Raw genomic sequence first — 26,632 nt, forward strand, 5'->3', positions numbered from 1 at the left:
ACACACTCACACACACACACACACACACACACACACACAATAAAGAGTGATTTACTCTGCACTCGCTTCAGTTTAACTGCACTGAAAACTTGAAATAAAGTTTAGTTTTAACATGCCTTTGTCATTTTCCATATTTATTTCTAAAATTATTGTAAAGGTTATTTTTTATTTTTATATGTTGTCGAATGTGACTTTGAAGCGGACACTATTTCAAATGCACATCTCGCGTGAGTGACGTGACTATGCTAAATTAGAATATTAATGAGAAGGCATAACAAACAGCTGTGATTCTGACAGTGTTGATTCCTGGCTGGAGCTGAACGGGGTTAATCCGGGGTTTCAGTATCGAAAGGTAAGACGCAAGTGTTTTTGCTGCCGCCGTGCAGAAATATCCGACATTTTAACTCCTCAGCGCTGATTACAACGGTCAGTGCGCGCCACGTCATCAATCACGGATTCAAATCTGCTTTCGCGCGGTTTTTATCGACCACAGAATACAGTTGTTTCAGACATTTAAATACATCAAAAAGATGTCGTTGTTAAAAACAAAACAAAACACCAGTGCCCATTTAATAATCGAAAATAACTTTATGTTTGTTATTGACACGATCCCCTTTAAATGACGCGACGCTTCTTGAAGCACATGCGCTACTCTCTGTTAATTAATGGAGAAATTCACAATTTCTATGCCATATTTAAGTGTTCGTTTAATAAAAAGTGCGTTGATTTACTGGAAAACGAAAAAACGGCACATTACTGTACCAATATTTTTTAATTTACCGTAGTAAATAGGAAAATACAAACAGCTGCCCAAAGATGCGCCTTTTTGCTGTGCGCCACAGAGGGTGCGTTAAAATGGACACACTTTTTTTTTGGAAGCGTTGCGTCATTTAAAAGGGATCACGCGTCAATAGTAACAACACATTGTGTAAACAGAGGGAAGTTTATCATCCTTAAGTTCACCGTCCACACACTTTGTTTTTGAGAGAAGTTATTGATTTGTGTAAATCTGACATACTGCATTTACTACATGTGAGAATCGGAGTTAGTTTACATGTGAATATATGAATTAAAAGAAAAAAATGACAATCTGTAACTGTGGCGTGTCACGTGACGCGCTTGCCGCGTTCTAAAATAACGGTTGCATTAAACTCGCCTCAGAATGTTTTAAACTTGCGTGTTAAAATATCGGTGTATTCTAAACTCATAATGTGTGTTCATGTGTTAGTGTAATCTGGTTCAAACATTGGATTGTCGCTAAAGTCCCACAGAGTTAATATAATCCACGATATCGTGCACGCGGACGTTCAGAGAGGACAGGAATCTCGTGATTTCAGTTCTCAAATCACAATACAATCCTACAATAAAACAACAAAACACTTTTATTTGCAAAATAGTTTTATTCACTCGATCTTATATTAAAAAAAGTAGATATCACTTTTTTGTTTCTTTGGAACATCTTTTTTTAACTTGCAACTTAAGTACATCAGTGTACCTCACAAAAATATTACAAATAAATGCCATCAAAGTATTAAAAACAATCATTTAGAGCATTCACACTAATCCAGTAAAAGCCCAAGATTGAGATGAAATATGATGAAATGATCTTCTGCTCGTGGAAGTTTTCAATCTTCAGCCCTACTCACAGTTATGAATATGGGATGACCAATGTGAACTTATGTACAATAATTGCATCAAAAAGAAAAAATACACAGAGACGAGGTTAGCATGAAGCTCACGCGTCTGTCCGTCCAGTCCAAAATATCCCAGTAATAATGAGCGATGACGTCGTTCAGAACCCTCACCCCATTCGCTAGCACAGCTGTCAATCATGACGTTACACAGTTTTTATAGCATCACATAACTAACCACAACCAAACGTATTGGAAACTGAACACTTGAACTTGCGTCTGCGTCATAAGAGCGACCTAAAATGACAAAAAATTATTTGAAATGTAATTGTATTGTTTAGTTTGGCTTGTGTCCCATTGGATTACACAGAGAGGGCGGGGTTTATGAGCTATACTGCAGCCGGCCACCAGGGGGCGATCGAGACGCGTCGCTCCACTTCTCAGGAGTTCTGCGGTTATGACGACGACGTCTCATGGAGCGTTCAACGCGAATGTTAAGTCAATGCAAAGACGCAAATAGACATTCTGCGGCGCGATTCGCACAAATGAGGCGCCGCGAATGACGTGATTTGAGGCGCCGCGAATGACGTGATTCGTACAAATGAGGCGCCGTGAATGACGTGATTCGTACAAATGAAGCGGTGCGAATGACGTGATTTGCACAAATGAAGCGGCGCGAATGACATGATTCGTACAAATGAAGCGGCGTGAATGACATGATTCGTACAAATGAGGCGTCGCAAATGACGTGTTTCGCACAAATGAAGCGGCGCGACTGATGTGATTCGCACAAATGAGGCGCCGCGAATGACGTGATTCGCACAAATGAAGCGTCGCGAATGACGTGATTCGCACAAATGAAGCGTCGCAAATGACGTGATTCGTACAAATGAAGCGTCGCGAATGACGTGATTCGTACAAATGAGGCGGCGCGAATGACGTGATTCGTACGAATGACGTGATTCGTACAAATGAGGTGCCGCGAATGACGTGATTCGTACAAATGAGGCGCCGCGAATGACATGATTCGTACAAATGAGGCGCCACGAATGACGTGATTCGCACAAATGAGGCGCCACGAATGACGTGATTCGCACAAATGAAGCGCCGCGAATGACGTGATTCGCACAAATGAGGTGTCGCGAATGACGTGATTCGCACAAATGAGGTGTCGCGAATGACGTGATTCGCACAAATGAGGTGCCACGAATGACGTGATTCACACAAATGAGGCGCCACGAATGACGTGATTCGTACAAATGAAGCGCCGCGAATGACGTGATTCGTACAAATGAAGCGGCACCAATTGAGCGTTTCGGGCGATTTAAAAATCTGAACATTGGCGGATATTCGCGCCACGTTAACCAATCAGGAGCTTGCTCTAGTAGTGACAACAATGAGGACAGAATATGATACATCTTTATACTTTATAGAAACAGAATAAAAAGGATCTCGCTTGGAAGAAAGTGAGTGAGGAGGTCGGTCAGTCTGGTGAGTTGTAAAAAGCGCTCTTTACTCAATTTGAGCTATATACACATATTGAGACTACAAGCTAGCTAAAGCCGGCAAATTGAGCTTATTCACCGTATTTTAAAACAATCATGTCAGCCATTTCTCAACGAGACGAGCCGCTGGCAGAAGCTCCTCCCATCACACAAACTCGCGTCTGTTGTGAAGTGAATGTTGCGCGCGAGTAAACTCAAAGTGTTCAAGCGTCCAACTACGCGCGAATATCTCGATTTATTCGCGCCGCTTCTGGAACACAGTGAGTCAGCCAGATAAAAATAAACAAATAAAAAGTAAACGAACTTCAGAGGATTCGTTACGAAAGTGAACACTGAAGCTGGAGTGTGTGCCGGGCTCGAACAGACCTCACACACACACACACACACACACACTCGAGCTTCTGCTTTTCCTTTTAATGGCGGTTGGCTAACCCTCCTGAAGCGCCACAGCGCCACCTACTGATGTCACCTGATCATCGCCCCAACACTCGGCTCAGGACATCCCAATAAAACAGTGACGTTTCCACAGGATTTGCATATTTTAGTGAAAAACTCTTTCATGTGTCAAACTGATAATCTGAACGTCACACACACACACACACACACACGCGTACCAATACTCCCATCATTCCTGTACACAAACATGCCGTTTAAAGACAGTCTAATAATGCATTTCCCATGAACACTAGCACCGCAGAAGAAAGGGTTTTCAGGAAATGCTGAAAATGATTCTCTTGTATTATATTCTGCAGAAAAGATGCAGATCATGGTTATATGCCAAAAGTAATGATAACATGGTTTGTGTGTTGTGATCAGTTTTGTGCTTCTCCAAACGTTCCCATAATGCCGGTCACATGACCCGGTCACATGACCTTCAGACGCTCCGGCTGTCCCGGATGGCCTGGACTCTGTGGGCGATTCCTCTGAAGTTGGGCCGCCCGCCCGGAGGCTCCGCCCAGCACTCGCTCATCAGAGCCTGGATCTGCAGGAGAGAGGAGTGTGTGTCAGCTCTTACACACACACACACACACACACACACACACACACACACACACACACACACACGCTCTTTACCTCCGCAGGACAGCCCTCTGGAGGCGGCAGCCGGTAGTTCCTCTTCAGCAGATCGATGAGGTGATACACGATCATCTGCCCCTGCTTGTCCTCGCCCATCTGCTCCATGAACACCTGCCACACAAACACCAGAGTTACAGTAAAGGTACCACTGCTCAAATATCACTCCTTACAAGTGAAAGCTCTAAAAACTGATTTTTACTTAAGTAAAAGTACAGAAGTATCAAAAGTAAATTTCATTTTTTATGTCAATGCATAATTTTATTATTGTTGTATAAATGCACATTATGCATCACGGTGGTTTAAGCCAATCAGTGATGCTCCATCTGACACGCTAGCGCACGACCACCTTAAACTAAACACGCTAGCACACGACCACCTTAAACTAAACACGCTAGCACACGACCACCTTAAACTAAACACGCTAGCACACGACCACCTTAAACTAAACACGCTAGCACACGACCACCTTAAACTAAACACGCTAGCACACGACCACCTTAAACTAATCACGCTAGCACACGACCACCTTAAACTAAACACGCTAGCACACGACCACCTTAAACTAAACACGCTAGCACACGACCACCTTAAACTAAACACGCTAGCACACGACCACATTAAACTAAACACGCTAGCACACGACCACCTTAAACTAAACACGCTAGCACACGACCACCTTAAACTAAACACGCTAGCACACGACCACCTTAAACTAAACAGCCACCTTAAACTAAACACGCTAGCACACACGCTAGCACACGACCACCTTAAACTAAACACGCTAGCACACGACCACCTTAAACTAAACACGCTAGCACACGACCACCTTAAACTAAACACGCTAGCACACGACCACCTTAAACTAAACACGCTAGCACACGACCACCTTAAACTAAACACGCTAGCACACGACCACCTTAAACTAAACACGCTAGCACACGACCACCTTAAACTAAACGCGCTAGCACACGACCACCTTAAACTAAACACGCTAGCACACGACCACCTTAAACTAAACGCGCTAGCACACGACCACCTTAAACTAAACACGCTAGCACACGACCACCTTAAACTAAACACGCTAGCACACGACCACCTTAAACTAAACGCGCTAGCACGCGACCACCTTAAACTAAACACGCTAGCACACGACCACCTTAAACTAAACACGCTAGCACACGACCACCTTAAACTAAACACGCTAGCACACGACCACCTTAAACTAAACACGCTAGCACACGACCACCTTAAACTAAACACGCTAGCACACGACCACCTTAAACTAAACACGCTAGCACAGCATAACCTGTTTTCATTTCTCGATGACAGAATTTTCATTTTTGAGTGAACTATCCCTTTAATGTTAACACAACAACAAAAGACAAAGAGAAAATCTCTCTCTGCTCTTGACTGAAGAACTAATACAGCAGCTTTAATCAGAATCAGTGTGTGTTTATAGTGAAGTCTGTGAAGTGTTTTAATTTTACATTTATTTATTAAATCTCATAATGTAATGCTGCTGTACAGCTCTGAGCTGCCACTGTAAATCTATATATATATTTATTTTATATTATACAATACACTAGGAGTGTGTACAAGGGGTTTATTTTTAAGTAAAGTTTTAAGTGTGCTGGGCTAGTGTGCTGGGCTAGTGTGCTGGGCTAGTGTGCTGGGCTAGTGTCCTGGGCTAGTGTGCTGGGCTAGTGTCCTGGGCTAGTGTGCTGGGCTAGTGTGCTGGAGTAAGTGTCCTGGGCTAGTGTGCTGGGCTAGTGTGCTGGGCTAGTGTGCTGGGCTAGTGTGCTGGAGTAAGTGTCCTGGGCTAGTGTGCTGGGCTAGTGTGCTGGGCTAGTGTGCTGGGCTAGTGTCCTGGGCTAGTGTCCTGGGCTAGTGTGCTGGGCTAGTGTCCTGGGCTAGTGTGCTGGGCTAGTGTGCTGGGCTAGTGTCCTGGGCTAGTGTGCTGGGCTAGTGTCCTGGGCTAGTGTGCTGGGCTAGTGTGCTGGAGTAAGTGTCCTGGGCTAGTGTCCTGGGCTAGTGTGCTGGGCTAGTGTCCTGGGCTAGTGTCCTGGGCTAGTGTCCTGGGCTAGTGTGCTGGGCTAGTGTCCTGGGCTAGTGTGCTGGGCTAGTGTCCTGGGCTAGTGTGCTGGGCTAGTGTGCTGCAGTAAGTGTCCTGGGCTAGTGTGCTGGAGTAAGTGTCCTGGGCTAGTGTGCTGGGCTAGTGTGCTGGAGTAAGTGTCCTGGGCTAGTGTGCTGGGCTAGTGTGCTGGGCTAGTGTCCTGGGCTAGTGTGCTGGGCTAGTGTCCTGGGCTAGTGTGCTGGGCTAGTGTCCTGGGCTAGTGTGCTGGGCTAGTGTCCTGGGCTAGTGTGCTGGGCTAGTGTCCTGGGCTAGTGTGCTGGAGTAAGTGTGCTGGGCTAGTGTCCTGGGCTAGTGTGCTGGAGTAAGTGTCCTGGGCTAGTGTGCTGGGCTAGTGTCCTGGGCTAGTGTGCTGGAGTAAGTGTCCTGGGCTAGTGTGCTGGGCTAGTGTGCTGGAGTAAGTGTCCTGGGCTAGTGTGCTGGGCTAGTGTGCGCTCACCGCTGGAGGACTGCAGCTCTTCTGGCTGTAGCTGAAGAGCTCATACAGCACCACTCCGAAGCTCCAGACGTCTGACGCCACGCTGAACCTGCTCTCGGTCAGAGACTCCGGGGCGTACCTACACACACACACACACACACACACACACACACACACACACACACACACATCATCATGGTGTACGGTGGGCTAGTGATGGGGAATGGCTTGAGTCTGCTCACCAGAAGATGGGGCTCTCGCCCTTCACACACACACACACACCAGAAGATGGGGCTCTCGCCCTTCACACACACACACACACACACACACACACACACACACACACACACCAGAAGATGGGGCTCTCGCCCTTCACACACACACACACACACACCAGAAGATGGGGCTCTCGCCCTTCACACACACACACACACACACCAGAAGATGGGGCTCTCGCCCTTCACACACACACACACACACACACCAGAAGATGGGGCTCTCGCCCTTCACACACACACACACACACACACCAGAAGATGGGGCTCTCGCCCTTCACACACACACACACACACACACACACACACACCAGAAGATGGGGCTCTCGCCCTTCACACACACACACACACACACCAGAAGATGGGGCTCTCGCCCTTCACACACACACACACACACACACCAGAAGATGGGGCTCTCGCCCTTCACACACACACACACACACACACACACACACACACACCAGAAGATGGGGCTCTCGCCCTTCACACACACACACACACACACACACACCAGAAGATGGGGCTCTCTCCCGGCTCGCGGACGGTGTAATACTCCTTATCCTGCGGGAGGACTTTAGTCAGGCCGAAGTCCCCGATCTTCACCCGGACCTCGCTCTCCACCAGAATGTTCCGCGTCGCCAGATCTCTGTGGACATAGCGCTTCGACGCCAGGTAGTCCATCCCCTACACACACACACACACACACACACACACATACAGATGGACACGTGTCAGGGTCGTTCCCAATGAATGAGAGTGTGTGTTAGTGCTTGAAAGTGTGTGTGTGTGTGTGTGTGTGTGTGTGTGTGAGACAGAGTGAGTGTGTGTGTGTGTGTGTGTGTGTGTGTGTGTGTGTGTGTGTGGGCATGTTTTCGTGAAATATCAGGACACAAATGTGTATAATGACATAGGTATTACAAAAAGAGGGAGAAATATGAGGACGTTCCCCATGTCCTCACTTTTCAAAATGCTTATAAATCACAGAACAAGTTTTTTTTTCACAGAAAGTGAACTGCACAGTCTCCTGTGAGGGCTAAGTTTAGGGGCAGGGGCAGTGTGTGTGTGTGTGTGTGTGTGTGTGTGTGTGTGTGTGTGTGTGTGTGTGTGTGTGTGTGTGTGTGTGTGTGTGTGTGTGTGTGATGGGTAGGTTTAGGGGCAGTGTGTGTGTGTGTGTGTGTGTGTGTGTGTGTGTGTGTGTGTGTGTGTGTGATGGGTAGGTTTAGGGGCAGTGTGTGTGTGTGTGTGTGTGTGTGTGTGTGTGTGATGGGTAGGTTTAGGGGCTGTGTGTGTGTGTGTGATGGGTAGGTTTAGGGGCTGTGTGTGTGTGTGTGATGGGTAGGTTTAGGGGCAGTGTGTGTGTGTGTGTGTGTGTGTGTGATGGGTAGGTTTAGGGGCAGTGTGTGTGTGTGTGTGTGTGTGTGTGTGTGTGTGTGTGATGGGTAGGTTTAGGCGGAGGGGCAGTGTGTGTGTGTGTGTGTGATGGGTAGGTTTAGGCGCAGTGTGTGTGTGTGTGTGTGTGATGGGTAGGTTTAGGGGCAGTGTGTGTGTGTGTGTGTGATGGGTAGGTTTAGGCGGAGGGGCAGTGTGTGTGTGTGTGTGATGGGTAGGTTTAGGCGCAGTGTGTGTGTGTGTGTGTGTGATGGGTAGGTTTAGGCGCAGTGTGTGTGTGTGTGTGTGATGGGTAGGTTTAGGGGCAGTGTGTGTGTGTGTGTGTGATGGGTAGGTTTAGGGGCAGTGTGTGTGTGTGTGTGTGTGTGTGTGTGTGTGTGTGTGTGTGTGTGTGTGATGGGTAGGTTTAGGGGCAGTGTGTGTGTGTGTGTGTGTGATGGGTAGGTTTAGGGGCAGTGTGTGTGTGTGTGTGTGTGTGTGATGGGTAGGTTTAGGGGCAGTGTGTGTGTGTGTGTGTGTGTGTGTGTGTGTGTGTGATGGGTAGGTTTAGGGGCAGTGTGTGTGTGTGATGGGTAGGTTTAGGGGCAGGGGCAGTGTGTGTGTGTGTGTGTGTGATGGGTAGGTTTAGGGGCAGTGTGTGTGTGTGTGTGTGTGTGTGATGGGTAGGTTTAGGGGCAGTGTGTGTGTGTGTGTGTGTGTGTGATGGGTAGGTTTAGGGGCAGGGGCAGTGTGTGTGTGTGTGTGTGTGTTAGGGCTGGGCGATATGTGAATTTTTTGGGGGGGATAATCGCCTTCAAAAATATCGCGATATCTGATAATATCGTCTACTCCGCACTGACCACGCCCACTCGCCCACGCACGCCATTTCTCATGTCTGTGTCAATTTTCCAGGCATAAATGGAGGACAACGGCTTAATATCCAAGAAAAGATGCACACCGGTAATTTGGCAGTATTATGGATTTAAAACCAAATGCAAATGGTGAACCAGCGGATCCAACAGAGGCTGTGCGAAAAAAGAGTAAAGGTTAAAGATGCGCAGCCCACTGATCTCCACTGCCATATCCACATACAGCATCCAGTGTAGCGGCCTCGTTTCAGCCCCGCTCTGCAGCCGCTTCTCAAAGCAGGAAAAGTTCTAGTTTAACTCAGATTGCTTCTGCGTTCGCTTGTGGAAAGAAGTGCGATAAATCCAGTTTAAAATGGAGACAGTGCACTCTAGCTGTGACCCGTTTTCTGCTTAGAGATGATGCCTCTTAGTCTTGTGGACCAGGCAGAATTCCAGTCCATGCTTCAGACTTTTGACCGGCAGTATGAAGAACCCAGTCGGAATTATTTCTCAAGAACAGCTATTCCAGAGCTGTATAATACAGAGAAAACTGAGCTTATGACTAACATTAGGAGCGCGGATTACGTCGCTCTTACGGCGGATATGTGGTCGAGCAGCAATACGATGACACGATGTTTGTGTGGGCATGTTTTTGTGAAATATCAGGACACAAATGTGTATAATTAGCCTGGATGCCAGCCGAATTTAGCCCCGCCCACACAAATTTTTGCTCGGGCAATTCGGTCTGGACTCGCTCCATAGAGGAGTAATTACGCCCGAACAGAAACTGTTCGGACCAATGAAATCATCAGGGCGGGCTTTAGACGATGATGGACAGATGATCATCAGTAGCGTAATCATCCACGTCATCGAAGGCTCTTGGGTTGAATTTGCTCTTATCCTAAACGGAGAACTTGTTCGTATATGCATTCACCTTCACTATTTCTCTCAGAAACGATGATCGTGTTGGTAAGTACTCTGAGTATCCTTAAATTATTTTATTACTGGCAAAGATCATTTACACTCATCTTTTTCTTGTAACGTTACTTAATCCAGCGTGCGTGCAGACAGGGTTGCCAAGTGTTTTTGCAATGTCGCGCACGATTGCTACTCAAAACTATAGCCCAAAACAATAACTTCCCGGGGTGTTCTCCGGAAAAAAATGGCGTTTGGTTGGCAAAATATGTTATTGTGGCAAAGTTGCCTGCTAAAATTCGCATTCCTGGGTTTATATAATCACATAATTGGGGTCGCTTCAACCCGCGGACATGGAGAAAAAAACACGGACTTGGCAACACAGTGCAGTTGAGTTCTGTTGACATTTGACAACTAACGTTACGCGTCGCTCCGTTGCTCTGATTGGTTGTGGGTCTATCCAATTGAGGTCTTTCCTGGCTCGGTTGAAACACGCCCCATAATCAAAGCTCAATGGAGCAGATCAGACTCATATTCTGACTAGAATTGAGTATGGCCACGCCAGGCTAGTGTATAATGACATGGGTATTACAAAAAGAGGGAGAAATATGAGGACGTTCCCCATGTCCTCACTTTTCAAAATGCTTATAAATCACAGAATGAGGTTTTTCACAGAAAGTGAACTGCACAGTGTGTGTGTGTGTGTGTGTGTGTGTGTGTGTGATGGGTAGGTTTAGGGGCAGTGTGTGTGTGTGTGTGTGTGTGATGGGTAGGTTTAGGGGCAGTGTGTGTGTGTGTGTGTGTGATGGGTAGGTTTAGGGGCAGTGTGTGTGTGTGTGTGTGTGTGTGTGATGGGTAGGTTTAGGGGCAGTGTGTGTGTGTGTGTGTGTGTGTGTGTGTGTGTGTGATGGGTAGGTTTAGGGGCAGTGTGTGTGTGTGTGTGTGTGTGTGTGATGGGTAGGTTTAGGGGCAGGGGCAGTGTGTGTGTGTGTACTTGTCTACCTATCTAACAGGGGACCTTGGTGTCGTAACACACTCACTAACAGGGGACCTCTGAGCCAAGAGGGGACATTTTTCAGGTCCCCTGTTGGTCATGCTTTAAATCATGTTAAAATCAAGTAAAAACACTAAAAAAACGCTCTGGTGATTTTTTTTACTTTTGACCAAGTGGGGACCTACAAGTGTGTGTGTTTAAATCATGTGAAAATTAAGTAAAAACACTCTGGTAATTTTTTTAAAACTTATGACCAAGTGGGGACCTAAGTGTGTGTGTGTGTTTAAGGTCATACTCAGCAGCTCCCCTGTAGGCTGGAGCAGGAACTGTAAGGGCTCTTAAACACACGTCGTTCACACACACTCCTCTATTGTTTGAATGGCCTGCTGTCCCAGAGAGACTCTGCTGTTTAACAGGCTGCTTACTAAAGGAACAAGCATTACATCTCTTTACTAGATACCCTGACTAGTTTCAAACTTTGCATAACATTACAATTAAATTCTACACAGAATCCAAGAAAAAAGGATTTAAAAATCTAAACAACCAGAATGTAATTAGAAGTTTTGTTTTTGTATTTTTTATTTTAACATATTTTAATGACAGTAGCCTATATTCATTGAATATTATTGTATTTATCAAAATAAACAGAAAATAGTACAAACTTTACTATTCTTTTAAACAAGTGTTAAGACATTATTAAAAAAAAAAAAACATTTTAGCTCAAGTATTTGTATAAATAATGTGTGACTTTTGCCCCATGTAAAATGGGGTGTAAAAGGCCCACCTTACCACCTTATACATTTATGAGTTTTTTTAAACAAACCACTTTTGATTTATTTATGATTTACACAATGACTCGGTCCCCTGTTAGATAGTAAATCTCGACACCAGTGTGTTTAATTTGTCATTTCTTCATCTCAAACACACTGTAGATATTCACTGTATATATTGAGATAACTCAATTTTATGGTGACTTGCATTAAAATGTTTATCCGTCTCAATTAAATTATGTGAACTGAATGACTTTTAACATTGACACTTTAGTTATTTAACCAACTGATGATTTTTGACCTCCAAAATTTTATTATAGTGTATTTTTATGGTAAGTATTGGTGTTTTATGTTTCAAATCAAGCAGAAATCACTCTTTAAGGAAACAATTGCAGGTCACACTTTATACAGTGAACATGATTTCCTTAAATTGACTTAAGTCCCCTGTTGGATGGTAAAACACGACACCTGTTTGATTGCTTTGCCATTTCTTGCCATCACAAACACACTGTAGAGATTTTGAAGGTCAGAACTAAATTTTTTGGTGACTTGCATGAAAATCTTCATCCGTCTCAATTAAATTATGTGAACTGAATGTCTTTTAACATTGACACTTTAGTCGAAGATTTTCAACTCAACAATCAACACACAACTGAGTTTTGACCTCCAAAATCATTATACAGTGTATATTAAATTTAAATAAAAAATATAAAATTTATTTACAAAACAGTTTGACTCAAGTTTGACTCTCTACTGCTTATTCATTATTGTTTATGTTACATGGTCCATGTTTACATTACAGTATAAAATTGTTCCTAAGTTCCCTTTCGTTCAGTCACTACGACGTACGTTAGTGACTAACGAATGGGGGTTTCGCTTAGAAGCCAATCATCTTCATCGTATTCAACAGCGCCCAATGGCAGTGCCAATGCCATGGGCATGCGGAATTTGCATGCGTAACTCCGCCCCACCTCGTGGGTATATAAGGAAGTACGCTGCGAACATCGCATTATGTTTCTGCTTTGGAGCCAAGAGGATCTCTTCACTCCTACAAGCCTGAATTCTGAAGTCTTCTCTTCAGTCTTCGAGACCAGCGGTTCTCCAGGGTGTTGGTGTGACGGCGCGTTCCAGCGATCTCATGCTGCCTGCCTGCTGATCTGTGCAGTGATCTGCAACAGCTGTGTGTGTGTTTCCCTGGGCGCTTCGGCACTCTGCAGAGCTTTCCTCTCACAAAAAGAGCTTGCGCGTGGCACGTCTTTTTCAAGACGGTTCGCCCGTGCACTTCCGGGTGCGATCGATCTCCGTTGCTGTCTGTGGGCACATTCACTGCTCGATGTGTTTGGGCTTCAGCACGTTCGGGCAGTGTTTGTGGATGCGTCATGTTCCCACTGCGGGAACGTGACCATCGCGATGTTGCGGTCGAGACTCAGTGATCTCCGTGAGGAGAGAGAGTCCCCTCTGCCACACCCCAATCTACCGTCTCCGAGTGAGGCGGTACTTTGGCTGGTGGCCAGGGTGACCTGAGTGCGGTGCCGTGGTATTAAGAACCCCGACGATCATTCCTCGGGCCACGCCCCCTCTTGCACATTGCTTAAACCCGCGAGTGTTGGACTGAAACAGCGGCCCGTCTCTGACGCCTCGTTCGTTTCGTTCACGCTCCAGATAGCAGTGAGATGTCGATCGCCGCATCCCAAGGTGGGCTGGAGTCCTTTGGGGATGACGATTAGGAGTTGTGCTCCGCCTCCGGGTGTGTCAGCGCTGCCTGATCCGACCTAAGGTTGACAGCCATGTTATCTCGGGCAGCCGCGAGTCTCGCGCTGGTGTGGAACTCCGCCCAGTCGCGAGTGCTCGTGGTTGCGCGATTGGTTTTTGGGGACGGCACCCGACAGCTGTTGGGCCCCGCCCCCAATGCCTTTCGCTCCCGAGGTGCATGAGGAGATCACGCGGTCCTGGAAGTCCCCGTGCTTCCCGCGATCGTTTGGTGGCCTCCTCTGCCTTCTCTGCCCTTGATGGGGCCGCGGCCTAGGGTACACTGGGGCCCCCTCACCCCCACTGTTGAACTCTCTGTTGCGCACTACGGTGTCCACAGAGGGCTTGACGTGGCGTGGTGTGGCTGTCCTAAGCACCCTCCCAAAGCCTGTGGGCTCGTCTACTTCGGTGGCGTGGTCCTGCAGAGCTACGGGCAGGCCGCCGCCCCTTTGCACATGCACAAGGGTGGAGCCGACCCAGGGCTCTTCATTGAGCTGCGTGCCGCGACTTATCCCGCCCCCGGGCGGTGAAGGTGGCCACACGCTCCCTGGGTCGGGAGATGTCCACAGCTGTGGTCCGGGAGAACACCTGGCCTTACCTGGTGATTTGGAGGACGTTGAGTGGGCCCGCCCCCTCAACTCACCCATATCCCAGGCTGGCCTCTTCGGCGGCGCGGCTGGGAACTGCGCCCAACAGTTCTCGGCCGCCCCAGAGCAGACTGAGGCTGTAACACGTACTGCCCCGGCGGCCAGCTGCTGCACCAGCCGCCGGCTCAGTCGCCTCAGTCCGCTCGCCGCCGAGGGCGCCCTCCCTCTTCCCGCCCGGCCCCAGCAGCAGCCTTAACCTGGGCCGCGCCGTGGAGGTGGTTGAGGATGTCGCCCAGTCCGCTCCCCAGCCTGGTTAAACGCCACGCTGGAGGTGGACAACTCAGAGATGGGTTCCAGTTCTTCCCAGGGGATGGTAGCAGGGCCTCTCCTTCCCCCGGTGGAGGGCCGGGGGAAAATCCTTCCGCTGCTGGCCCCCGGGCTAGCAGCGCTTGGGAAGAACTCATGTTCCTGTCTCTGAGGACCCAGAGACCGGTGATGACAGTGCGCGCCACCCACGGGTCCCGCCACTCGCATCCCTCTCTGTCGCCAGCCTCCTGGCAGAGCAGACCCCAGTGGAACGCGCGTCCTTCCCTGGTCTCCTCTGTCAGGACGCAGCCGTTAACCGCACCCCCACACCGGGACGCCCAACAGCCTCCCTTGTCCGGGTCGGTAACGCTGCATCGCTGCCCCACTCCGGGTACACCTGTAGTCCGATTGACCCCGCTGGTGCAGTTCCTGGGAGCCTGGCTTCAGATTCCAGGGCTGTCCCGCTGGGTCGCGAAGACAATCAGGCGCGGCTACGCGATTCAGTTCGCGCAGGCTCCTCCCTGATTACGGGGAGTCCGTTCCACTATGATCGGGGCTAATGCCCCCGTCATGCGAGCGGAGGTTGCCACCCTACTGGCGAAGGGTGCGATCGAACCTGTCCCTCCAGCCGAGGTGAATTCCGGGTTTTACAGCCCGTACTTCATTGTACCCATAAAGACCGGTGGGCTTGACCGATCCTGGACCTGCGCGTCTTGAACCGTTACCTCCACCGGTTTCCGTTCAAGATGTTGACAGCGAAACGCCTTTTCGAATGCGTTCGTCCAGACGATTGGTTGCAGCGATCGACCTGAAGGACGCCTACTTCCATGTCTCCATTTTACCTCGACACAGACCGTTCCTACGGTTTGCTTTCGAGGGGCGGGCATATCAGTACGCAGTTCTACCATTCGGGCTATCTCTGTCCCCTCGCGTCTTTACGAAGATTGCCGAGGCAGCCCTTGCGCCCCTTCGGCAGCACGGGGTTCGCATCCTGAATTACCTCGACGACTGGCTCATACTGGGTCACTCTCGAGAGCAGGTTTGCGGACACAGAGATTTGGTGCTCCATCACCTAGCCCGTCTGGGCCTTCGGGTCAACTGGGAGAAGAGTAACTTTGCCCCGCGCAGAGGATCTCTTTTCTCGGTATGGATCGACTCGGTCGCCATGTGCGCGCAGCTTTCGAGCGAGCGCGCGCAGTCTCTGCTGACTTCCCTTCGACAAGTCGAGGGCAAGAGTGCGGTTCCACTGAAACTGTTTCAGAGGCTCCTGGGGCATATGGCATCTGCAGCCGCGGTAACGCCGCTCGGATTGCTTCATATGAGACCGCTTCAGCACGGGCTACGCGATCGAGTCCCGAGATGGGCATGGCGGTCTGGCACGCTCCGGGTACAAGTGACTCGGGCCTGCTTACAGACTCTCTCCCCGTGGTCGAACCTCAGTTTTCTACGGACCCGAGTGTCCTTAGAACGAGTTTCCAGGCATCTTGTTGTATCAACAGATGCATCATCCACGGGCTGGGGTGCCATGTGCAATGGACAAGCAGCCACGGGCTCCTGGATAGGACCCCAGCGCCTTCTGCATGTCAATTGCCTCGAGTTGCTGGCAGTACGGTTCGCCCTGCACCGCTTCCGAGCGTTGCTGAAGGGTCAACATGTACTAGTCAGGACAGACGACACGGCCGGGCGGTCTAGGCTCCCGCCGTATGTCTCAACTCGCCCGCCATCTCGTTTTTTGGAGTCAGAAGCATCTGAGGTCCCTTCATGCTGTCCACATCCTGCGAGTCCTGAACCGTGCAGCCTACGAGCTCACGGCTTCAGCCACTTCCTGGAGAATGGAGACTCCATCCCCAGACGGTCCAGCTGATATGGGAACGGTTCGGCGACGCACAGGTAGTCCTGTTGCCTCCCAGGACTCTTCCCATTGCTCCCTGTATTATTCCCTGACCTATGGTCGGCACGGATGCACTGGCGCACAGCTGGTCGTCGGGGCTACGCAATTATGCGTTTCCCCCAGTGAGCCTTCTCGCACAGGTACTGTGCAAGATCAGGGAGGACAAGGAGCAGGTCATGTTGGTCGCCCCGTTGGCACGGCCGGACCTGGTTCTCAGAACTGCTACTCCTTGCGACAGCCCCTCCCTGGCCTATTCCTCTGAGACTCCTCACTCAGAGACGGGGCACCTTTTGGCACCCGCGTCCAGCGTTCTGGAAGCTCCACGTGTGGCTTCTGGATGGGACGCGGCTGGTTTGAGTAGCCTCCACCTGCGGTGGTCGCTACCATCACTTCCGCTAGGGCAGAGTCTACATGACACCTCTATGCGTTGAAGTGGGACCTCTTCGTCACATGGTGCTCTTCCCGCCAGGAAGACCCCTGGGAATGCCCGATCGGGTCTGTGCTTCGTTTCTCCAGGAGGGGGTGGGACGAAGGCTGTCTCCTTCCACCCTTAAGTGTACGTGGCCGCAATATCTGCCTACCACGATCTCCTGGGAGACAATAAGGTAAGTAGCAGCACGACCTGATCATCAGGTTCCTGAGGGGGGCGAGGAGACTGAATCTTCCTCGCTCTCCTCTCGTTCCCTCTTGGGACCTCTCAGTAGTCTTAAGTGCTCTGTAGAGGCCTCCCTTGAGCCTTTGCGGTCGGCCGAGATTAAGCTCTTGTCTATGAAGACGGCTCTGCTGACCGCATTGGCCTCGCTTAAGAGGGTCGGGGACCTGCAAGCATTTTCGGTTGACGAAGCGTGCCTTGAGTTCGGGCCGGCTAACTCTCACGTGATCCTGAGACCCCGGCCCGGATATGTGCCCAAGGTTCCTACCACTCCGTTCCGAGATCAGGTGGTGAACCTGCAAGCGCTGCCTTTGGAGGAGGCAGACCCAGCCTTGGCATTGCTCTGTCCAGTACGCGCTCTCCGCGCCTACGTAGACATGACGCAGTGTTTCAGGACCTCAGACCAGCTCTTTGTCTGTTATGGTGGAGAGCGGAAGGGAAGTGCTCTCTCAAAGCAGAGGTTGTCTCACTGGATAGTGGACACCATTGTTTTGGCATACCAGCAGCAAGGCCGACCATGTCCCCTTGGTGTGAGGGCACACTCCACCCGGAGTGTGGCCTCCTCTTGGGCTCTAGCGCATGGCACCTCGCTAACAGACATCTGCAGAGCTGCAGGCTGGGCGACACCCAACACATTCGCCAGATTCTACAATCTCCGAGTGGAGCAAGTGTCCGACTATGTACTCGCCCCTACGGGTGGCCGGTAATGGGCCAGGCTCAGGTGTCTTCGCTTGCTCGCCATTCCACTCCAAGGACTGGATACGTGCGATATTTTCTTCAGGTGAGCTCCCCGAGAGCCCTGAGCTCCTCCAGCACTGCTTACGCCGACATCAGTTCAGTCTGCCCTTTCGAGCCCAGACCCTCATGTCCGGCCAGGTGCTCCGTGTGCATGGTTCCCCTCCGGCGACCCCCACACGAGTATTCCCACCGTAAGCCTCCTCAGTGAGCAGGTGTCTTTCCCTTGGCAAGTCCCTGCCAACCCTAGGGTTAAAAATCCACCTTCGGCTGGTACCCTAGAGATCTTCCATATGCAACCCTCAGCGGGTCATATGTGTATTCTCTAAGTCCTCCCTACGGTAGGCATCTTGGCATTCCCTCACTGGGATATGCTTCCCAGTGTACCTTGGTATTCCTGTGATAAGTGGGAGTCCTAGGGCCTTAAGTGGCGGGATCTCACACTTACGCAGGGCACTGGATGACAGCTGAGTGGCGTTGTTGAATAGGATCCCCCATTCGTTAGTCACTAACGTACGTCGTAGTGACTGAACGAAAGGGAACGTCTCGGTTACGTATGTAACCCTCGTTCCCTGAGGAGGGAACGGAGACGTACGTTTCCTTAGCCACGTCAGCTGTGCTGCCTGGAACGCGGAGTTCAGTCTTGGCTCCTGCAGCAGTAACATAATGCGATGTTCGCAGCGTACTTCCTTATATACCCACGAGGTGGGGCGGAGTTACGCATGCAAATTCCGCATGCCCATGGCATTGGCACTGCCATTGGGCGCTGTTGAATACGATGAAGATGATTGGCTTCTAAGCGAAACCCCCATTCGTTAGTCACTAACGTACGTCTCCGTTCCCTCCTCAGGGAACGAGGGTTACATACGTAACCGAGACGTTTTCCCCTTTTATATAGATAGTAATGACTAAATATCCTCGCACACCGAAATTTTCACACGTTAAAAAAAAGATTAAGCACGTTTACACACAGCCTCTGAAACTTTCCTTCCTTCATCATAAAAAAAAATCTGATCAGGTTCAGTTTTCTGCATTTTTCGCATCCATAGCAAGCATTTAAAGAGGGGTTTCAAATTTCTGTGTTATTCATTTTTGTGTTAAAATTTTGAACATAAGTTGAACAGTTTAAAAAAGAAAGTGTGAACCTTCAAATTAGCCATTATAGTTCATAAAGTTTTGCTGGCGTTTGTATCTAATTGAGAAAAGAATGAATGTAAATTGAAAGATGTCGTCATTGAACGCATTTTGTGCCAAAGCAAATAAATGATCCACAGTTTAGCCACATAGGCTGATGTGATCCCTGAGTGAAGAGTTTTGAAAAAGTGATGAGTATTCAGAAATGTGTCCTAGCAGATGTTTAAAAAATCCGGCGCGCCGTTAAAGCCGCAAAACTCCGCTATAAAGACCGAGTGGAATCTCATTTCCAACTCAACGACTCCCGGCGGATGTGGCAGGGACTGAGAACCATCTGTGCTTTTGGAACTAAATCCTCTGCAGAGGTGAGAGCTGATCCGTTACTGGTGAACGAGTTAAACTCTTTCTACGCTCGCTTTGATGGTAATCGCGGCAGCGCGACTCCGGCGAGTGACGCGTCAGAGAGAGTCCCTCAGAGCAGCAACGGTCACGTGATCTCTGTCTCGGAGGACGAGGTTCGGAGGGCACTCAAACGTGTGGATGTCAGGAAAGCTGCTGGGCCGGATGGTATTTCAGGTCGTGTTCTGCGGTCCTGTGCTGATCAGCTCGCAGGGCTCTTTACATCCATATTCAACGAGTCCCTTGCTACATCTGTTGTCCCCACCTCCTTCAAACGATCCTCCATCATCCCTGTACCTAAGATCAGTAAACCCTCTTGCCTAAATGACTATCGTCCAGTGGCTCTCACATCTTTAGTCATGAAGGTCTTTGAGAGACTCATTAAAAACAACATTTGCTCCTCCATTCCTGACACTTTGGACCCTCTTCAGTTTGCCTATCGTCCCAATAGATCGACTGAAGATGCCATTTCTCACGTCCTTCACTCCTGCCTCACTCACATCGACAGCAAAAGTGGGAACTATGTCAGGCTGCTATTTATTGACTATAGCTCAGCCTTTAACACCATAGTTCCCATTAAGCTAACACACAAACTCCTGGATCTAGGCCTGAATTCTTCTCTCTGCCTCTGGATTGAAGATTTCCTCACTGGCAGACCCCAGGCGGTGAGAGTAGGCCAGTTCACCTCCACCTCCATCACCCTGAGTGTTGGAGCTCCACAGGGCTGTGTGCTGAGTCCCCTGCTCTACTCTCTCTACACCCATGACTGTTTGTCCACACACAGCTCCACCTCGATCATCAAGTTTGCTGATGATACTGTTGTCCTGGGTCTCATCTCCAACAACAATGAGACGGCATACTTGGACGAAGTGGAGCAACTGACATCATGGTGCCAGGACAACTGTCTCTCTCTGAATGTTAACAAGACCAAAGAACTGATTGTGGACTTCAGGAAGAGACAGCATCGGTCATACTCCCCTCTCATGATCAGCGGGACACCGGTAGAGAGAGTGAGCAGCTTCAAATACCTGGGTGTGAACATCTCCGAGGATCTGACCTGGACTACACACATCCAGACACAGGTGAAAAAAGCCAGGCAAAGACTGTACCACCTGCGCCAGCTGAGGAAATTCAGGGTTTCACCAGCCATCCTGAAAAATTTCTATCGAGGGGCGATAGAAAGTGTCCTGACTCAGTGCATCACAGCGTGGTACGGGAACAGCACCAGTCACGATTCCAAAGCCCTGCAAAGAGTGGTGCGCTTATCCGAGCGCATCTCAGGCTCAGCTCTCCCGTCTCTGCAGGACATCTTCACCAAACGCTGCAGAGGTAGAGCTACTAAAATCATCAGAGACATTAATCACCCTGCAAACTCTCACTTCACCCTGCTGCCATCTGGTAAGCGCTTCCGTAGCCTGATGGCAAAGACTGAAAGACTCAGGAGGAGTTTCTTCCCCCAGGCCATCAGACTCCTGAACTCAGTCACGTGACTCACTTCACCCCCGCACACGCATAAACATACGGTCTTTCAACATTAACATCCACATACTGCAATTGCACTGCACTTTACGTCCCTATTGTTACTGCGTAACAACCTGTAATAAACCTTGCACATTATACTTCTTTATATATACATATTATATATTTTATGTTAGCCACTTATTTTTAAGTCTACAGTTTATCTCACTTATCATATCCACATATTTTTTTATATTTTTATTTTTATCTTATTTCCTATTTTTATCTTTTACTTGATTTATTTATAATTCTACTTATGTTAATACTTTTTATTCTAATTTTATTCTATTTCTATTTAATTTCTTGTAACTGTTATTTGCACTGTCCATGGAGCGGACCTGTTTACATTTCACTGCCAGTTGTATATTGTGTATATAACTGTGTATGTGACAAATAAAACTCTTGAATCTTGAATCTTGAATCTTGAATATCACTATTAGTAAGGGATCACTGTATAATATCAGTCTTTAGATCTATTGTTTTACAAAAATAATCTATTGTTTACAAAAGGAGAAAACGTGTGTACTTTAATGTAAACTTGGACCATGTGACATAAACTGAAGTTAACAGCAAAAAAATATACTATAATGCTGACTGTTGTTAGTGTTTTTTGTTGTATGAGTTAAAAGTGTATATGTTGGGTGAATCCTCATTGTGTTCTGGAAGAATGAGTTGATTTAAGACATCAATGAAGTGTTTTGGTAGTTTTAGCACATTTTGAACGTGAAATTAACTGCTTTGCTTTGAAAGGTGTCCTAGCGATTGTAGCTGAGAGATAGACGTCAAACAGACTCAAACAAAGACCCAGAATTCTGTGGTGTTACAGCACTGTGGCTGCTGTAAATGGCTGCTGTAAGGTTTCTTTATGAAATAACAGGCACAATGGCAAAGATATTTCTGCAAAAACTCCAAAGTAATGTTCGGTTGCAGTGAGAAAGTCACAAGAGACAACTAAAAAACTCATGCGTGTATTTAGCCTAGTGTAGATCTGTTTGCTTACACATCCCCCAAACTCCATTTACATATGAATACAGGAAAGGCCAAAGCCATTGTCTCACAGGTGAGGAACAGGCCTTACAGAGCTGTGAGACCCATGTCACAGACACAAACTTCTCATCCAAACTAGAGAAAACGCTGGGATTTACCTGGGAAAATTAAATCAATGTACACTTTTTCCAATCCCTACGACACATTTTTCAATACTTGGGTCACTTTTTTAAAACTCTTCACACACTTTTTCACACAAATTCACACAACTGAATTTCAGCTTGGCACAGCAGTTATTTTAGTGTTCAAAATGCACTAAAACTACCAAAAAGGACCCAACAAACACACTTTTTCAATCATAAAACACAGACCTAAAACACATGATCATTACACAATGTTTTCTTTTGTAAAATTTTCTTTTCAAAAAAAGACTTACACTATAATTCACTGCAGTTTATGTTACATGGTCCTTGGTCCAGTATAGTATAACATTATTCCTAAATTTTTCCCTTTTGAATGGATGGCAATGCAATTTAAAAACTAACACCAGCTAAATCTATTTGTTTTGATAGTATTTTAGATTCAAAATATATGTCAATATGGTATTACTGTCGAAATGTAGCAAATTTCTTTTTTATTTAACATAAGTTTAACAGTTTTGAAAAGAGAATGTAAAAATGTTCAAATTGGCCTGTATAGTACATAATTTTTTGGTGGTGTTTGTGTCAAAGTCAGAAAAGAATGAATGTAAATTGAAATATGTCGTCATTGAACACATTTTGTGCCCAAAGCAATGATAAATGATCCAGAGTTTAGCCACATAGACTGATGTGATCACTGAGTGAAGACAAAAAGTGAACAGTGAAAAAGTGATGAGGATTGAGAAATGTGTCCCAGCAAATGTAAAAAAATAAATAAAAATAAAACTGTTGACATGTTTTAAATTGTTTTAAAAATTAAATTAAATATATTTTCATCTTATTAGAAGTGATATTTTCTTGGTGTTTAGCCCCACAGCTTTCTGCATATCGCTTTACGTTTTTTTTTATTGCATTGGCCAATACTAAATTGATATGTTAAAAACTGTGAATAATTTTTCATTGCTTTCACACAAAATGCATTCAATGACCACATTTTCCAAAATCCACGAACACTTTTGTTATTCGTACCTAACTATCTGCAAAACTATATATTTTTAGCACATTCTTTGAATGCTAACACACTGCTTTCAGAACTGATCAAACACATTCAAGTCAGAACGATGATCAACTCATTTCTGCAGGAATTATACTGAAATATAAAATCTTAAAATCCAAAGGGACCCACTTTATATTAGGTGGCCTTAACTACTATGTACTAACATTTTAATTATCCATTTGATACAATGCACTTATTGTGTACATACATGTCTTTACATTGGACTTACATTTTTAAATATACCTGCATGTAATTACATCTGTAATTAATTTCTGTAGTTACATTTGTAATTACACTGTTGACACTTCCCTTACATCTAACCCTACCTTTAAACTTACCAATACAAGCACACCTGACCCTACCCGTATCCCACCTCAATATCAGCAAAAGTGTTTTGCAATACAATATGAACACAATAAGTACATTGTACCTATTTAAGTACATAGTAGTTAAGGCCCCCTAATATAAAGTGGGGCCATCTAAAGTCATAATTTATCATTGATTTGGCATAAAATACATTCAAAGGCGACATCTTTCGATTTATAAGAATTATTTTCTCACTTCAACACAAACACCACCAAAACATTATGAACTGTATATGCCAATTTGAAAAAAATTTTGATTCTCTTTTCAAAACTCCCTAACTTATGTTCAAAACTTAACTAAAATTAATTTAAAAAAACAAAACAATTTGCTACATTTCGGCAGTATTACCATATTGAAATATTGGGTGATTCTTTTGAATCCTCAGAATCCTTTTTGGTAGTTTTAGTGCATTTTGAACACTAAAATACCTGCTGTGCCAAGCTGAAATTCAGTTGTGTGAATTTGTGTGAAAAAGTGTGTGAAGAGTTTTAAAAAAGTGACCCAAGTATTGAAAAATGTGTCGTAGGGATTGGAAAAAGTGTACATTGATTTAATTTTCCCAGGTAAATCCCAGCGTTTTCTCTAGTTTGGATGAGAAGTTTGTGTCTGTGACATGGGTCTAACAGCTCTGTAAGGCCTGTTCCTCACCTGTGAGACAATGGCTTTGGCCTTTCCTGTATTCATATGTAAATGGAGTTTGGGGGATGTGTAAGCAAACAGATCTACACTAGGCTAAATACACGCATGAGTTTTTTTAGTTGTCTCTTGTGACTTTCTCACTGCAACCGAACATTACTTTGGAGTTTTTGCAGAAATATCTTTGCCATTGTGCCTGTTATTTCATAAAGAAACCTTACAGCAGCCATTTACAGCAGCCACAGTGCTGTAACACCACAGAATTCTGGGTCTTTGTTTGAGTCTGTTTGACGTCTATCTCTCAGCTACAATCGCTAGGACACCTTTCAAAGCAAAGCAGTTAATTTCACGTTCAAAATGTGCTAAAACTACCAAAACACTTCATTGATGTCTTAAATCAACTCATTCTTCCAGAACACAATGAGGATTCACCCAACATATACACTTTTAACTCATACAACAAAAAACACTAACAACAGTCAGCATTATAGTATATTTTTTGCTGTTAACTTCAGTTTATGTCACATGGTCCAAGTTTACATTAAAGTACACACGTTTTCTCCTTTTGTAAACAATAGATTATTTTTGTAAAACAATAGATCTAAAGACTGATATTATACAGTGATCCCTTACTAATAGTGATATTACAGGGTTTTTTAAACATCTGCTAGGACACATTTCTGAATACTCATCCCTTTTTCAAAACTCTTCACTCAGGGATCACATCAGCCTATGTGGCTAAACTGTGGATCATTTATTTGCTTTGGCACAAAATGCGTTCAATGACGACATCTTTCAATTTACATTCATTCTTTTCTCAATTAGATACAAACGCCAGCAAAACTTTATGAACTATAATGGCTAATTTGAAGGTTCACACTTTCTTTTTTAAACTGTTCAACTTATGTTCAAAATTTTAACACAAAAATGAATAACAGAAATTTGAAACCCCTCTTTAAATGCTTGCTATGGATGCGAAAAATGCAGAAAACTGAACCTGATCAGATTTTTTTTTATGATGAAGGAAGGAAAGTTTCAGAGGCTGTGTGTAAACGTGCTTGATCTTTTTTTTAACGTGTGAAAATTTCGGTGTGCGAGGATATTTAGTCATTACCATCTATATAAAAGGGGAAAACTTAGGAACAATTTTATACTGTAATGTAAACATGGACCATGTAACATAAACAATAATGAATAAGCAGTAGAGAGTCAAACTTGAGTCAAACTGTTTTGTAAATAAATTTTATATTTTTTATTTAAATTTAATATACACTGTATAATGATTTTGGAGGTCAAAACTTAGTTGTGTGTTGATTGTTGAGTTGAAAATCTTCGACTAAAGTGTCAATGTTAAAAGACATTCAGTTCACATAATTTAATTGAGACGGATGAAGATTTTCATGCAAGTCACCAAAAAATTTAGTTCTGACCTTCAAAATCTCTACAGTGTGTTTGTGATGGAGAGAAATGGCAAAGCAATCAAACAGGTGTCGTGTTTTACCATCCAACAGGGGACTTAAGTCAATTTAAGGAAATCATGTTCACTGTATAAAGTGTGACCTGCAATTGTTTCCTTAAAGAGTGATTTCTGCTTGATTTAAAACATAAACCAACACCAATACTTACCATAAAAATACACTATAATAAGATTTTGGAGGTCAAAACTAAGTTGTGTGTTGATTGCTGACTTGAAAATCATCAGTTGGTTAAACAACTAAAGTGTCAATGTTAAAAGTCATTCAGTTCATATAATTTAATTGAGACGGATAAACATTTTAATGCAAGTCACCATAAAATTGAGTTATCTCAATATATACAGTGAATATCTACAGTGTGTTTGAGATGAAGAAATGACAAAGCAAACACACTGGTGTCGTGATTTACTATCTAACAGGGGACCGAGTCATTGTGTTTAACATAATCATTATTCAAAGATGATCTGCAATATATACATTATAGAAATATTTCTGCTTGATTTAACTCTTAAAACTCAGTTATTGCTATAAAAACTCTAAATATCTACAGTGTGTTTATGATGGCAAGAAATGACAACGCAAACACACTGGTGTCGAGATTTACTATCTAACAGGGGACCGAGTCATTGTGTTTAACATAATCATTATTCAAAGAGGATCTGCAATTAATACATTAGAGAAATATTTCTGCTTGATTTAACTCTTAAAACTCAGTTATTGCTATAAAAACGTCTCAGGTTACGTATGTAACCATGGTTCCCTGAGAGGGAACGAGACGCTGCGTCAAGCGCTGCGGGAACGCCCCTGCGTTTGCGTCATGAAGCACTCGTAAAATCAGTCCAATGGCGTGACAGGACGTCATAGGCGGGTGACGTCAGCGACCAGGAAACTATAAAGCACCCCTGAACCAAACAATGTCAGCTTCTGAAAAAGTCGAACAAGTCGGTCACGGGCATGCCGGGAGTATGGCAAAGCGACGCAGCGTCTCGTTCCCTCTCAGGGAACCATGGTTACATACGTAACCTGAGACGTTCCCTTTCAAGGGAACTCGCGCTGCGTCAAGCGCTG

The 26,632-nt window shown here is 45.9% G+C and overlaps 1 protein-coding gene across 1 annotated transcript in view; it reads right to left on the bottom strand.

The window, feature by feature from the left end:
- Positions 1–1,388: 1,388 nt before the first annotated feature.
- jak2a (Janus kinase 2a) overlaps positions 1,389–26,632 on the bottom strand; it is a 92,631-nt gene continuing 67,387 nt past the window's right edge. Inside the window, exons 21-24 of the mRNA XM_079835400.1 lie at positions 7,549–7,721; positions 6,784–6,901; positions 4,211–4,324; positions 1,389–4,118 (exon numbers count right to left, since the gene is read on the bottom strand). Of these exons, the coding sequence (XP_079691526.1) occupies positions 4,011–4,118; positions 4,211–4,324; positions 6,784–6,901; positions 7,549–7,721 (513 nt within the window). The 3' untranslated portion in view covers positions 1,389–4,010. The remainder of the gene's footprint in view (positions 4,119–4,210; positions 4,325–6,783; positions 6,902–7,548; positions 7,722–26,632) is intronic.

The sequence above is a fragment of the Gobio gobio genome, assembly GCF_949357685.1.
Source record: "Gobio gobio genome assembly, chromosome: 14".
NCBI classification, from domain to species: Eukaryota; Metazoa; Chordata; class Actinopteri; order Cypriniformes; family Gobionidae; genus Gobio; species Gobio gobio.